The sequence below is a fragment of the Platalea leucorodia genome, assembly GCF_965183815.1.
Source record: "Platalea leucorodia genome assembly, chromosome: 2".
Lineage (NCBI taxonomy): Eukaryota > Metazoa > Chordata > Aves > Pelecaniformes > Threskiornithidae > Platalea > Platalea leucorodia.
The window spans coordinates 74,213,720-74,227,114 of NC_138824.1; the positions used below are offsets into that span (position 1 = coordinate 74,213,720).

Below are 13,395 nucleotides of genomic sequence, written 5' to 3' on the forward strand. Positions count from 1 at the left end.
GTTTTTGCGGGGCACTTTCTGACTTGGTTTTAAAGGAGCTGCCTAGAATTAACTCTTTCTGTTTTCTTTTCTTGACAGTTTTTGGCTGCTGTGTCGCCCGCAAGAGCCAAAGCTCTCTGAAGTTTTTAACACTACCGATCTCGTTGAAGTTTCCTCAGAAGCGGTGCTGATCGTGTGAGCTTGCTGTCTGTGCTGCTGAAATAATGTAGCGGAAATGATAGCCGAGCCCAACGCAGCCAGTAACCTTCCCAGCCAAAAGTAAGACCTGGTGCAGGTTGTCTGTCAAATTCGTTGGTAAATCAGGGCGCTGGCCCTTGAATTTGTGCCTGGTGGATAGTGGGGCAGTCTACAATGTGTCATTTTGGATGGGAGGGAAGTAAAAAGGGATTTGCTGTACACAATGTCTTGTTACTAATGTCTCCGTTTTATTCCCTTTTACGTATTGTTTAGCATCTTCTTAGTGTAGTGTTTTATGCCCATTGACAGGGACCTTGGCCTTACAGGCCTTATTCACTACAGTGCAAATGAACCTACTTTGAAAAAAAATAATGGGCAGATTCATAGTCAACGCATGGGTTCACTTCAGTGGTGAATTTGGGGAGGCTTGAAGGGGAAGAGTGCTAAGTAATCTGTAGTCTCCCTGTTGGCATTGAAGGGGGCATGGCTTCTCCATAGCCGTTTTTCTCAGGGATACATCAAGTTTTCTCCCTTTCATAATGTATTTTTTCAGTCATCAGTTGAGATGATCTGTAAACCAAATGTATTCATATCATTGCTTACAGAATGGTATTTAGAAGTTCTACTAGAGCAGATATAAATAAATAAAACGTAAAGTTAAAGCATTTGAGCATATCTTGTCTCATTTCAAAGAGTGAAGCTTCTTATATGTCCGGTGTTGCACGCGTTGAACTCATTGCAGCCCAGTCTTTGTGGATTCTGTCACCTTCTGAGCAAGTCTGCTCCAGGTCTTTTGCTTCATTAAGCTCTGATGAAAGCTGAGACATGTATTCCTCATAGTCCATGATGACAATTAATATAGCTTCCCATATGTGCTTTCCAGTATGTTTCATCTGAAGCCAGCCTCTTAGTCTCAGAAGTGTCAGGAAGGCACCTGGCAGTTGTTTAGCTGATCTTCTTATGTTGCTTCTAAAAGACGAAGCAGTTGTATTGAAATTTGTAATTTTAAAAATCTACAGGTAGGATTCTTCCAGTAACATAGGTTAATTGTTCCTTTTATACAGCCAAAGGAATGTGTTATCTCTTTGTTAAAGAGTGTGAGTCACTAAATTTGCTCTAAATGTTTATTAAGATGAGAAAATGGAATTCAGAAATTCCCACAATAGCATTGTGTTTGAGGACTAGACAAAGAACTTTGCTTCCTTCCTACTTCAAGTGTTTTTATCTCATCAGTAATACTTCAGGTGCTAGTGAAAGGACGATATTGTGGCAGGAATGAGAGGTAAAAATGCGTCTATGAGCCATGTGTAACAGGGTATGAAGGTGAAAATTAGGATGAGATAGGAATGGAACTCTGCCTATGCTTCCTTACTGATTGCTGATGGAAACAAAGTAAACAGCTGAGAACTGTTTCTTACCAGGGCATGAAGCAGTGAATTTAGGTATACAAAAATGCTCAATATGGTGTAGACTAACAGAGGAGAGCAAAAAAAACCCACTAGTTAAAAATTTGTCAAACCTACTGTTGCACTCCTACAGTTGAAAAGATGTTAAATGGAGTTGTGTATAGGGATCGCTGCAGAAGTGATCACGTCATCCTCAATTAGGTACAGCGATTCCTATTTTGCTCAAGAAGAGGATGTGTTCATTCTTTTAACAGTTTCTTCAACAGTATCTTAGTTGTGCAAAGAAAAACTCCATTAAAATATCTCATTTAATTTCTAAGTGGTTTCATGGGGTTCAGTTTCTAGGCTCTGGTCTAGTTCCTGCAAATATTTAAGTACCTGCTTTATGAATAGCCTTACTGGAAATATCAGTATTAAAAGAAAAAAAAAAAAGAGAAAGGAGAAACATAAGTATTGATAGTATCTGGATTTAAAAAAACCTCTGCTTTTGGGTAGTTTGTGTATTGTAGCATGGTGCTTCCTGTGGCATTGGTATGTGCTGTGGTGTACTGATAACCAAAACAATTCAGAAACTAAAGGGCTTTTTAGTATTAGTGCTTAGTTACATTTTTTGTAAGACTGATGTTTAGTGCATGTGTGGAAGTTACTCTTACTGGTTTCGTCACGGAGGTGTTGTTTTACTTGTCGTTGTTAGCCCAACGTGAGGAAGCTGTAGATCAACGGTCTTCTCATTCTTGCAGGTTTTGCTGAGCTTTGGCAAGCACACTGTTCCATGTACCAGGCATTCACTTACCTTATTGAGCCCCTTTTGCTACAGGTACATTTTGCCTGGCGTAGGCTGACAAAGTAAGTAGCACAGGGCCAGTAGATACCATGTATAGTGCCATCCTTCAGGATGTTCTTGGGAAAGAGACGCGTGAGTTAAAGCTTCAAAGAAGTATATTCTAGACAGAGGTATTAAAAGCAGTACCTGATCAGACAAGTACCTGACTGAACTGTCCTGCAGCAGTTCTGATTTTTTTGTTATTTAAATGTTTTAATTCAATTTAGGCTCAATTATACTTGCTGTAATCAAATGAAATACATTTATTTTCATTATGGGATGGAATGAGTTGCTAAATAGTACATGCAAACAATTCAGGAAAATTGTTTGAGAGTGTATTGAGCGTTATGTTGAGGTGTAATGCAGAAACAGGTAACACATGTTACCATGATGTTGGCTGGCATCTGAGTTGTAGTTTTAGTGAAACAGCGCAAGTAAAAACATGTTAGTCCAGACCCATAATGTTGCATTCTGCTTTGAAATCAAGAGTGAAAGGATTTAGTCACATAGGAGAAGCAACTCCTTGACAAACAGGTTTGGATTCTTTTTGTTTATTTGTGGTCTGTAGAAGAGGGAAGAGGTAACTGGCATCAGAAAAGCAATACATCTTGCTATCTCTTGCTGCTTGTTCTTTTCAACTATGAAGTCTGGTGGTCCTTGAGATACTTAACCTCTGTGGCTCGCAATTACAAATCAAAGAAAACATTGGCAAACTTTTGCAAACTATTGCTTATAGCATGCTGACTCAGTTGCAAACTATAGTTCATCCTTTTTTTCTCTAACATGCAGAAGTCCAGACAGCTGATGTAAGGATTGGTTCATCCTGAATTATTTTCTCAGCTTTCATCTGTCAAATGCTGTGGCACATTTTGAACTTTTCTATGACAAGACATTAATTGAATTTAACTTTCATGGGACTTTTCTCTGTAGGGATGTTAAGAATTTTATAATTGTATTTAGAAATTTTATGTATTTTTATAGAATTTTTATAGGAGTCTTTGGAAGCCTAATTCTACATCGCTTATGGTGAAATGTCCCAGTAGATTCAAAAAGAAAACACAGATGAATTTAAATAAAAACTTCTGTCTGCTCTCACTAATGAAATCAGGACCTTGGTCCTGCAGTTGATGCTAGTCAGCCTCAGGATTTGCTTTGCAGAGGCAACGTCTGACTGAAACACTCTTGGGAAGAAGAACAACAGTGCTTATCTGGCATTGATAAACCTGGCTGGAGTCGAGCTAGCTTTGCATCCATAGCACAGTTAATTCTACATCTAGGTTAGCCAACACTGGATATTGGAGAGTTGACTATATGTGACAGTGTAATACACTGTTTTTTTTTTTTCCTTTGTGAAGTGGTCACTTGTGTTAGTACACTCTCTTGTTGCAGCAGTATCACGAAAATTAAAGTTACTGTACACTCTCATATGTACTTTCTTTTTGTGCCTTCTTATAGTACAAGTCAACTGGCTTCATGTCCTGGCCACTGTAGTTTAAAAGGAGGCCATAGCAGCCAGCTACCAGTACTGGACCTGCTGCACAAGTGGGATCCAGCTCGTCTGCTCAAACATGACCTTTGGCAAAGCATATTGTTAGCATTGGGAATGACGAAAAGTGGCATGATTTCATTGCAGATAAATGTATGGCTTCAGATCTCCCAGAAGGTGCATCTTTATTTATAAAATTATTCCTCCATCATATTAGCAACGACCTGCAAATGAAATTTCTTACATGTCTTTTTTTCTTCAGCATGTTTTATAGACAAAGCAAAACAGTTTCTTCCTCTCATTTTAAATTGTCAATTGACTCATCAAATGTTCCCCTGTTTTGTGTAGAGCACCCATGAAGCAAATGCATACTTGTGTTATTGATTCATGGTGCAAAGCACTTAAGTCAACAAAGGCTGCCTTAAGTCAACATCAGCTGTTTCATTTACTTACTTCCTACTTCCTTCATATCTTTGATAGTTTTGCTAGTTTTCTGATTATCTGCATATATTACAGGAAAGCCAATAGTTTGAAAAAGGCTCCGAATTTCTGTTGTACTTTTAAAGTTAGCCGTTTGGGTTTTAGTAACAAAATGACATAACTTCCAAACGATTCATTAAGAATATTAAAATAGATATATATGCTTTTATTTTCTTCTGTTGTTTGTACTGAAGTGGGTAGTTCTATGTTCTCACTGCTAACCCCTTCAACGTGTTTGTTACACTTCAGAGAGAATGCTGTCCATGATGAGACTGTGCCTGAGTCTGCTGTGCAGAATGGCAACTGTGTGAGAAATGGCAACCTGAAAACACCAGTAAGTTGATTTTTAAATTTTTAAAATTTTTTTATTATGGAATTTATTTTCTGTCTCATTCAGTTGTTACAAAATTGAGTACTACATAAAACAATCACAATAAATCTAAAATGTAGTCACTGGATACAGCTTGACCCCCAAAATTCCCTTGGCATCAGAGCCTCAATGCTGGCTTTTGAACAGTCAGTTCATTTCAGTGTGTGTTCTTAGCTGTGCATTGTGTGCAGCTGATGTTAATTTGCAGATTGTGTGTTTACCCTGTGAGTGAAAAGATGTAGAAGAGCTTCTGTGCTTGCTGTCTGCTCTTCAGAAATTACAGCTACCACTGAAAAATGCCTTCCAGGTAGTACACAACTGTTCAGAAGCTTCTTTCCTGTTATACCTTCCTATGCTTTTGACTCATTGTTGAGAAAAAATTCAAACTGGTAAATCCTTTCTTTCACCCCCTTCTAGTATGGTCATGCTTGATAAGGCTTTGTCAGTGTCCTTGAAGCATAAAAGTTAGCACCCTGGGTAAATCATTACAATGAGAGTAAACTTGTTATTAGGGGATAATTCATGTACCTGTGAATGGCTGTTAACATGTTGCATTTTTTCTCATACTTTCTTTGCTTGACTTGTTTCAGAGAGAGAAACGGAAGGTCCGAGAACAGTGTGAAAACATAAGGAGAAATTCTTCCAGTAGAAGAGTGAGCCAGCTGCAGAATGGCGAAGTGGTTGAGGCAGTTACGTTGTTTGAAGTGGTTAGCATGGGGAAGCGGGCCATGCAGGTATTTCTAGCTCTGCATTCTGAGAGGAGTTGGTGGAGGGAAGATGGATAAACAGTGGTCATTTCAGTTATTTATACTTTGGAACATTGAAATTTTGTTCTGTTTTCACATAAGTGGGGAAGAAACGTGTTTGACTGGAAAACTGTTACGAGCATGGCTCTTGAAAAGAATGCATCTTCAAGAAATTAGTGAAAAAGTAGCTGTTAGATATTTAAAAAGAGGAAGGAAATATCTACCTAAACCAGTCTTCCTAAAGCAATGTCTGAAAATACAAAAAGAGAATTATTTTGAAAAATACAGGAAAGGTTCATCAGTAGAAAATTTTGGTTGTTCAGGATTCTGAAAGTCAGGCCATTTTTTTTTTTTTTCTGGGAGCTCGCCTTTTGGTATTTTTCTTTTACCTTCATTCCAATGTAGTTTGACAACAGTTTGCATAATAGTCAGGTTCCCTGTGCATCTATATAGTTAGCAACTTTCTTAAGTGTGAGGAAGCCCACCTCCCCATACTCTGTGAGCATATGTGTATATTATGTTGGTATATGCGTATAAAGGATTAAAATCTGGAGCCCCAGATATTTTCATATAGGGTTATACATATGTCTCCAGTATGTAGCGTCTGTGACCAAAGTGTGTGCATGCACGCATGAGAAGTACATTTATATTTTGGATGCGAGACCTTAGTTTTTCCAAGATGTTTGTGTGGATGGACTTTTGCCATGCTACAGCTGCGTTAACTTCAGTAGAGCACCCTGAAGAGTGCAGCTTCTCCTGTGCAAAGCATGATGTGAAGGGCTTGGAAAGGCAGCAGCTTGAGTCCAGGCTGCTGCTGCTAGAATTCATTAGACCTGTGTGGCACTACAGGTGGGTCGAAGCCTGGATGGCTTGTCCCAGCAGGCCTGTGTCACATACAGGCTGTACTGCCGTAGAAATGAAATTTGGAGTTGTTCTTTAGCTTAAGTGTGGTATGTGAACTGTTTCAGCCTTCTGCACAAACCAGGTGCTAGAGAAGAGAACTCCCAGGGACAATTGCTAATATTAACTTAATATTAATTGCTGGCAAGAAATCAGGAGGATGTTTTGGTTTTTGTATGTTAAATTTCTTAAAGCTGTGGTTATTTTCCCTGTTAACAGGGAGCAAAGCATCTGTGAATGGCAACACTGCCTAGAGCAGAACTTGTGAATGAGCAGTTCAAGACTTCATTTTGCCCCAGACAGTCTTTTGCATGTACTGTTAGAAATGGAGCAAAATGGTGTGGAATTTATTCTCATTTTTATAATTTAATGGAGATGGAACAATGGTAGCTTGTGTCTTTATTCTGGATGTCCTCAGTGGAGTGCAGCATGCTGTGTTGAGCTCCTGATTAATGAGTTTCTTTAATCTGTTCTAGTCTGTAGTAGATGACTGGGTTGAAGCTTATAAACAAGACAGAAATGTGGCACTTCTAGATCTGATCAACTTCTTCATTCAGTGCTCAGGCTGTCAAGGTAATTTACCCTCCTAGTAGCCCTTTCCATTGTCTGTGGGTGAGAGTAGTCTGAAGCGTGCTTTCTAAAATGGAATGTTTCTCTCCAGTGTATCGTGCACTTATAATCTGTACTGTTTGTTAAAGACAAACTCCAGGTGGGCAGGACTAATAGTAAAGAATGTTGCTGGTTAAATTCTTTGTGTTTACAGCATGCCAACTCTCAGAGTTGTGTTTGAACAGGGTTTGCAAGGTCCAGTTTCTGAAGTGGCATGTCACATCGCTTTGCAGAATCCTCCCATAGGGAAGATGGTTTTGATGACCATTCTAATTAAAATGCAGTGTTTCAGTTGCCATTTGTTTTGTAATTTCCTAGTATCTTTTGTTTTGCTAGTATCTTTGTTTGAAAATAAACAACCAGCAAATTAAGCTCCCTGCTTTGGTGGCTAGAAAAGCAATCTCTTGCCTCATTGCCTTACTTTCACCAGAGGCTTGTGAAGCTGTCTATTTCATAACAAACATCGAGACACAGTGACTTCTGGGGTCAGTCTGCTAGCGTAATGCTTCAGGATGGCAAGTAAGAGTTTTAAGACGACTATTCTGTTAGTTTGAAACTTCTGAGTGTATTTAAGCAGCTAGAATGTACCTTTTATGCTTCAAATTTTTTCCAGGTCTTTGACTAATATGCCTTCTCTTATGGGAAATGTTTTGGGGTCTTTGACTAGCAGTGGGCAAAATTTTAGTAAATCCTTGAAGTAAATGAATGGACAGAGAAAATAGCCATACCAGACAGCACAGGGCAGATTTCTCTAATGTGAATTTCAGTTTTGGTTCATCAGTATTTTCTACTATAAATTAATTTCTCTGTCTCCCTATATATATGTTGCCTGTATTAGTGTAAACAGAGATAAAACAGAGTCCCCCTTTCTTGGTGTTTCTAAATTTAAAATAAAGTCCCTACTGTGGTTCGGACTTGATTAATGTAATATAGTTGTCGGTAATTCTTCTTTTTAAAACATTACTTTTCTAGGCATGGTAACAGCAGAGATGTTTCAAAGTTTGCACAAGAAGGATGTCATGCGAAAAATGACAGAGACCTTTGATGAGGTAGGCACAGCTTTGACTTTGCATGCCTTTTTCATATAAACAATAGGCTCTATCTTAATAGCCAACCTGGACAGAGTTCCTGCTGCTCATCAGGAGCTGTGTCGCGTTTCCTTAATTTAGGAAAATAATCCTGTTTTTCACAAGAAAAATTTGGTGTTGTAATGACCCATTTTAGCAGCAGCAGGATTTTTTTTTTGTAAGTCACTTCTATTTTCAGAGTTTTAGTAGGGCTATCTAACTGCAGTCTTCCTGAATCTGGCTTTCTCTTAGGAGTTCTTTTGATAATGACTTTGTAGAGGTAAATATAATGTGGCATTGCAGCAGGTAAACGGTTCCTTTGGTATTTGATTGTTAGGTCCTTTTAAAATACTATTGTGGATTACTGATGAGGTAATTCAAAGATATTTTTTTAGCTGATATTTTTATTTGAATCTTTTCCGTCTGTTTTACTGACAATATGAATTTTTATAACTGTATTATGTCATATGAAAGAAGAAAAATGCATTTCTGATTTTTAGATGCTTGTCAAAACAATAGTGGAAATCTCGTTTCTCGAGGATTGTTAAGAAAAATGTATAGCTTTACAATACTATTTCTCTATTTGACTGCTCCTTGGCTAATTACGCCAACATCACATTTTCTGCAGCGCTCTCACAGGTGCTTCTGTGCTTTTTTCCTGTATTTGCCACCTCTGAATTGATTTGTCAAGCAGCAGCCATCAGCCTTTCTCTAATTGAGCATCTCTCAAAGACCAGCTGCTGTAGAAATTCCCACAGAGGATGAATTTGCCAACATGTTTTTTTTCATTTTAGAAGTATAGTAACACTTGGGCTAATTTTTGACAGAAATGATCCGATATGTGTCTGGCCATATGAATTAGTAATCTGGCACTTCTTTCCCAGCTAAATTAGCCCTGAATAGCACTCACAATAGGGTAGGCACTCTGGAAGGTACGAAGATGTGATTATTGTTATCATCAGCCTGGATGTGTTACTGCTCTGCAACCTTTTCATCTGTCCTGGTGGGCAAAAAGGAAGGTTCTGCATTTGCCTTAGAAGCTGTATTCTGCATGCTATAAAAACAAAGAAACTTTGTTTTTGGGGCAGTATTTTGACATGCTACTCTAGTGAAACATTTTACTGATAGAAAAAAAGGGGCGCAAAGAATAACAAGAAGGGCTTCTACAGGTATGTCAGCCAGAAAAGGAAGGTCAAAGAAAGCATGCCCTCCCTGATGAACACGACTGGCAAACTGGTAACAACGGGTGAGGAGAAGGCTAAGGTACTCAACAACTTTTTTGCCTCAGTCTTCACTGGCAACCTCTCCCCACAGCTGTTGAGTGGATGGACCACAAGACAGGGACTGGGGAAGTAAAGTCCTTCCCACTGTAAGAGAATTCGTGACCACCTAAGGAACCTGAACACACATAAATCTATGCGAGCTGATGAGATGCATCCCAGAGACCTGAGGGAATTGGCTGATGTAGTTGCCAAGCCACTCTCCATGATATTTGAAAAGTCATGGCAGTCAGGCGAAGTCCCTGGGGACTGGAAAAAAGGAAACATTGCACCCATTTTCAAAAAGGGTAGAAAGGAGGACCCTGGGAACTACCGACCTGTCAGCCTCCCCTCTGTGCCTGGGAAGATCATGGAACAGATCCTTCTGGAAGCTATGCTAAGGCACATGGAGGACAGGGAGGTGATTTGAGACAGCCAGCATGGCTTCACCAAGGGCAAGTCCTGCCTGACCAACCTAGTGGCCTTCTATGATGGAGTGACTGCATCAGTGGACAAGGCAAAAGCTATGGATGTCGTCTATCTGAACTTCTGTAAGGCCTTTGACATGGTCCCCCACGATATCCTTCTCTCTAATTGGAGAGATATGGATTTGATGGGTGGACTGTTTGGTGCATGAGGAATTGGTTGGATGGTCGCATCCAGAGGGTAGTGGTCAATGGCTCAATGTCCAGATGGAGATCAGTGACAAGTGGTGTCCCTCAGGGGTCCCTACTGGGACCAGTACTGTTTAATATCTTCATCAATGACATAGTGGCATTGATGCACCCTCAGCAAGTTTGCAGATGACACCAAGCTGAGTGGTGCGGTTGAAACGCCTGAGGGACGGGATGCCATCCAGAGGGACCTGGACAAGCTCGAGAATTGGGCCCATGTGAACCTCATGAGGTTCAACAAGGCCAAGGGCAGGGTCCTGAACCCAGGTCAGGGTAATCCCCAGTATCAATACAGGCAGGGGGATGAAGGGATTGAGAGCAGCCCTGCAGAGAAGGACTTGGGGGTACTGATAGACGAAAAGCTCGACATGAGTCAGCAATGTGTGCTTGCAGCCCAGAAAGCCAACTGTACCCTGGGCTGCACCAAAAGCAGCGTGGCCAGCAGGTCGAGGGAGGTGATTCTGCCCCTCTGCTCTGGTGAGACCCCACCTGCAGTGCTCCACCCAGCTCTGGAGTCCCCAGCACAGGAAGGATATGGACCTGTTGGAGCGGGTCCAGAGGAGGGCCACAAAAATGATGAGAGGGATGGAGCACCTCTCCTATGAGGACAGGCTGAGAGAGCTGGGGTTGTTCAGCCTGGAGAAGAGAAGGCTCCAGGGAGACCTTATTGCAGCCTTTTAATATATAAAGGGGGCTTATAAGAAAGATGGGGACAAACTTTTTCACAGGGCCTGTTGCGATAGGACAAGGGGTGATGGTTTTAAAGTAACAGAGGGTAGATTTATACTAGATATAAGGAAGAAATTTTTTACAATGAGGGCGGTGAAACACTGGAACAGGTTGCCCAGAGAGGTGGTAAATGCCCCATCCCTGGAAACATTCAAGGTCATGTTGCATGGGGCTCTGAGCAACCTGATCTAGTAAAAGATGTCCCTGCTCATTGCAGGGGAGGTTGGACTAGGTGACCTTTAAAGGTCCCTTCCAACCCAAACCATCCTATGATTCTATGAAAATACCAAGTGATAATCCCCAGTGTTAGATACTCTGTGTCTCTGGTTTTTTTTTTCTTTTTTCTTTAATTCTAAATCTGGTGAATTGTGAAATTCTCTTTGTCTGTTTTTAGATAAACTGACTCTAAAAAAACCTCCTAAAATTATTTATACAGAATTAAATATTTTTAAAGACAGTATCTGTCAGCTTGTTTAATTTAATCTTGATACGTTATGACTAGTATTAAGCCAGCATTAATAAAGAAAAAAAAGTCTGAAGCAACCATTTTTATGTTAGCCACAGTATTACATGATTGAAAAAATGCTTAAGAATTAAGCCAATTTCTTTTAAAGCAGAATTATGATAAGAGTAAGAGCAAAGTAGTTTGTTATTTTAAAGTGAGTTGTTTCCTCTTTATATTTGTGTTTCTTTTTGCATGTAGTTGTCACTCATCTTTTTCATAAATAAGATGGAAACATAACTTGGTGATTAAGTTAGTTGAGAAGTAGTGCCATATAGGACTACTGTGATTTCGAAAATATTTTTTGAAAACAAATGATAATAGTAGTGAAAGTAGTAATGAGAGTGGGGAATACTACCAGGTATCTGTCTGAGTACCTCATCTTGCCTTTTGATTTATAGTGTTTGTTTCTAGCATTCAGAGGATTGGAAAATTAGAGGTTTTTATGTAGTTCTTCATTCTTGATCACAACTCATTAGTGGAGTTGTGTCTGACAAGAAGTGTGAAGGGCAACAAGAAAAGATTCTACAAATATATCAACAGCAAAAGGAAAACCAAGGAAAACATGGGCCCACTGCTAAATGAGGCAGGGGCCCTGGTGACAAAGGACACACAAGAGCCTGAGGTACTCAATGCCTTCTTTGCCTCTGTCTTTGACAGACTGGCTTTCAGAAATACCAGGTCCCTGGGACCAGAGGGAAAGTCTGGAGCAAAGACTGCTTTCCCTCCATGAAGGAGGATCAGGGAACACTTAAACAGACTGAACAGACATGAGACCATGTGGTCTGACAGAATGTGCCCAGGAGTGCTGAGGGAGCTGGTTGATGTCATTGCGAGGCCCCTTTTGATTATCTTTGAAAGGCTGTGGCGACTGGGAGAGGTTCCTGAAGACTCAAAGAAAGCAAATGTCGCTCCTGTTTTCAAGAAGGGCAATGAGGAGGATGTCAGGAACTCAGGCTGGTCAGCCTCACCTGGATCCCTGGGAAGGTGATGAAGCAACTAATTCTGGAGCAACTAATGCAAACCCATGAAGGACAAAAAGATGATCAGGAGTAGTCAGCATGGATTTACAAAGAGGAAATTGTGCTTAACCAACCTGATAGCCTTCTATAACGAAGTGACTAGCTTGGTAGATGAGGAGGGAGCAGCAGATGTTGTTTATCTTTACTTCAGTAAGACTTAACACTGTCTCCCATAACATCCTCATAGACAAGCTAATGAAGTATGAGTGAGTTAAGTGGACAGTGAGGTGGACTGAAAACTGGCTGAACAACCAGGCCCACAGGGTAGTGATCAGTGGCACAAAGTCCAGTTGGAGGCTAGTCACTAGTGCTGTACCCCAGGGTTTGATATTTGGGCCAATACTGTTCAACATCTTTAATAACAACAAATAATATGGACAATAGGGCAGAGTGTACTCTTAGCAAGTTTGCAGATGGTACAAAAGTGGGAGGAGTAGCTGCTAGACCACGTGGTTGGTCTGCTGTTCTGAGGGACCTCAACAGACTGGAGAGTTGGGCAGAGGGGAACCTCATGAAGTTCTACAACAGGAAACCCCATGAACCTGGGGAGGAATAACCTCATGCACCACTACACATTGGGGACTGACTGGCTGGAAAGCAGCTCTACAGAGTAGGATCGCAGTGTCCTTATGGATGACAAGATGAACACGAGCCAGCAATGCATCCTTTCAGCAAAGAAGACCAACAGCCTCCTGGGCTGCATTAGGCAGAGCATTGCCAGCAGGTCATGGGCGGTGATCCTTCCTCTCCACTCATACTAGTGAGACCACATCTGGAGTGCTGAATCAAGTTCTGGGCTTTACAGTACAAAAGAGAGATGGATTTATTGGAGTGAGTCCAGCAAAGGGCCCCCAAGATAACTGATGATCTTTCGTATGAGGAGAGGCTGAGAGAGTTGAGCCTGTTCAGTTTGGAAAGAAGGTGGTTCAGAGGGATCTCATCCATGTGTAAAAATACCCAATGGGACAGAATGAGGAAGAGGAAGCCAGACTCTACTCAGTGGTGCCCAGTGAGACAGTGAGCGCAAAGGCAAGCCAAGACAGGCAGTGGGCACAAACTGGAATGTATGAAATTTCATGTGAACACAAGAAAACACTTTTATGGTGAGGGTGGTCAAACAGTGGAACAGGTTGCCCTGAGAGGTT

General features: G+C 40.7%; 1 protein-coding gene across 1 annotated transcript in view; it reads left to right on the top strand.

Moving 5' to 3' along the window:
• The first annotated feature begins 170 nt into the window (after positions 1 to 170).
• The window catches only part of LOC309601312 (cohesin subunit SA-2-like), a 63,057-nt gene continuing 49,832 nt past the window's right edge, over positions 171 to 13,395 (top strand). Inside the window, exons 1-5 of the mRNA XM_082334256.1 lie at positions 171 to 258; positions 4,622 to 4,706; positions 5,333 to 5,476; positions 6,865 to 6,961; positions 7,970 to 8,046. Coding sequence (XP_082190382.1) covers positions 215 to 258; positions 4,622 to 4,706; positions 5,333 to 5,476; positions 6,865 to 6,961; positions 7,970 to 8,046 — 447 coding nt within the window. The 5' untranslated portion in view covers positions 171 to 214. The remainder of the gene's footprint in view (positions 259 to 4,621; positions 4,707 to 5,332; positions 5,477 to 6,864; positions 6,962 to 7,969; positions 8,047 to 13,395) is intronic.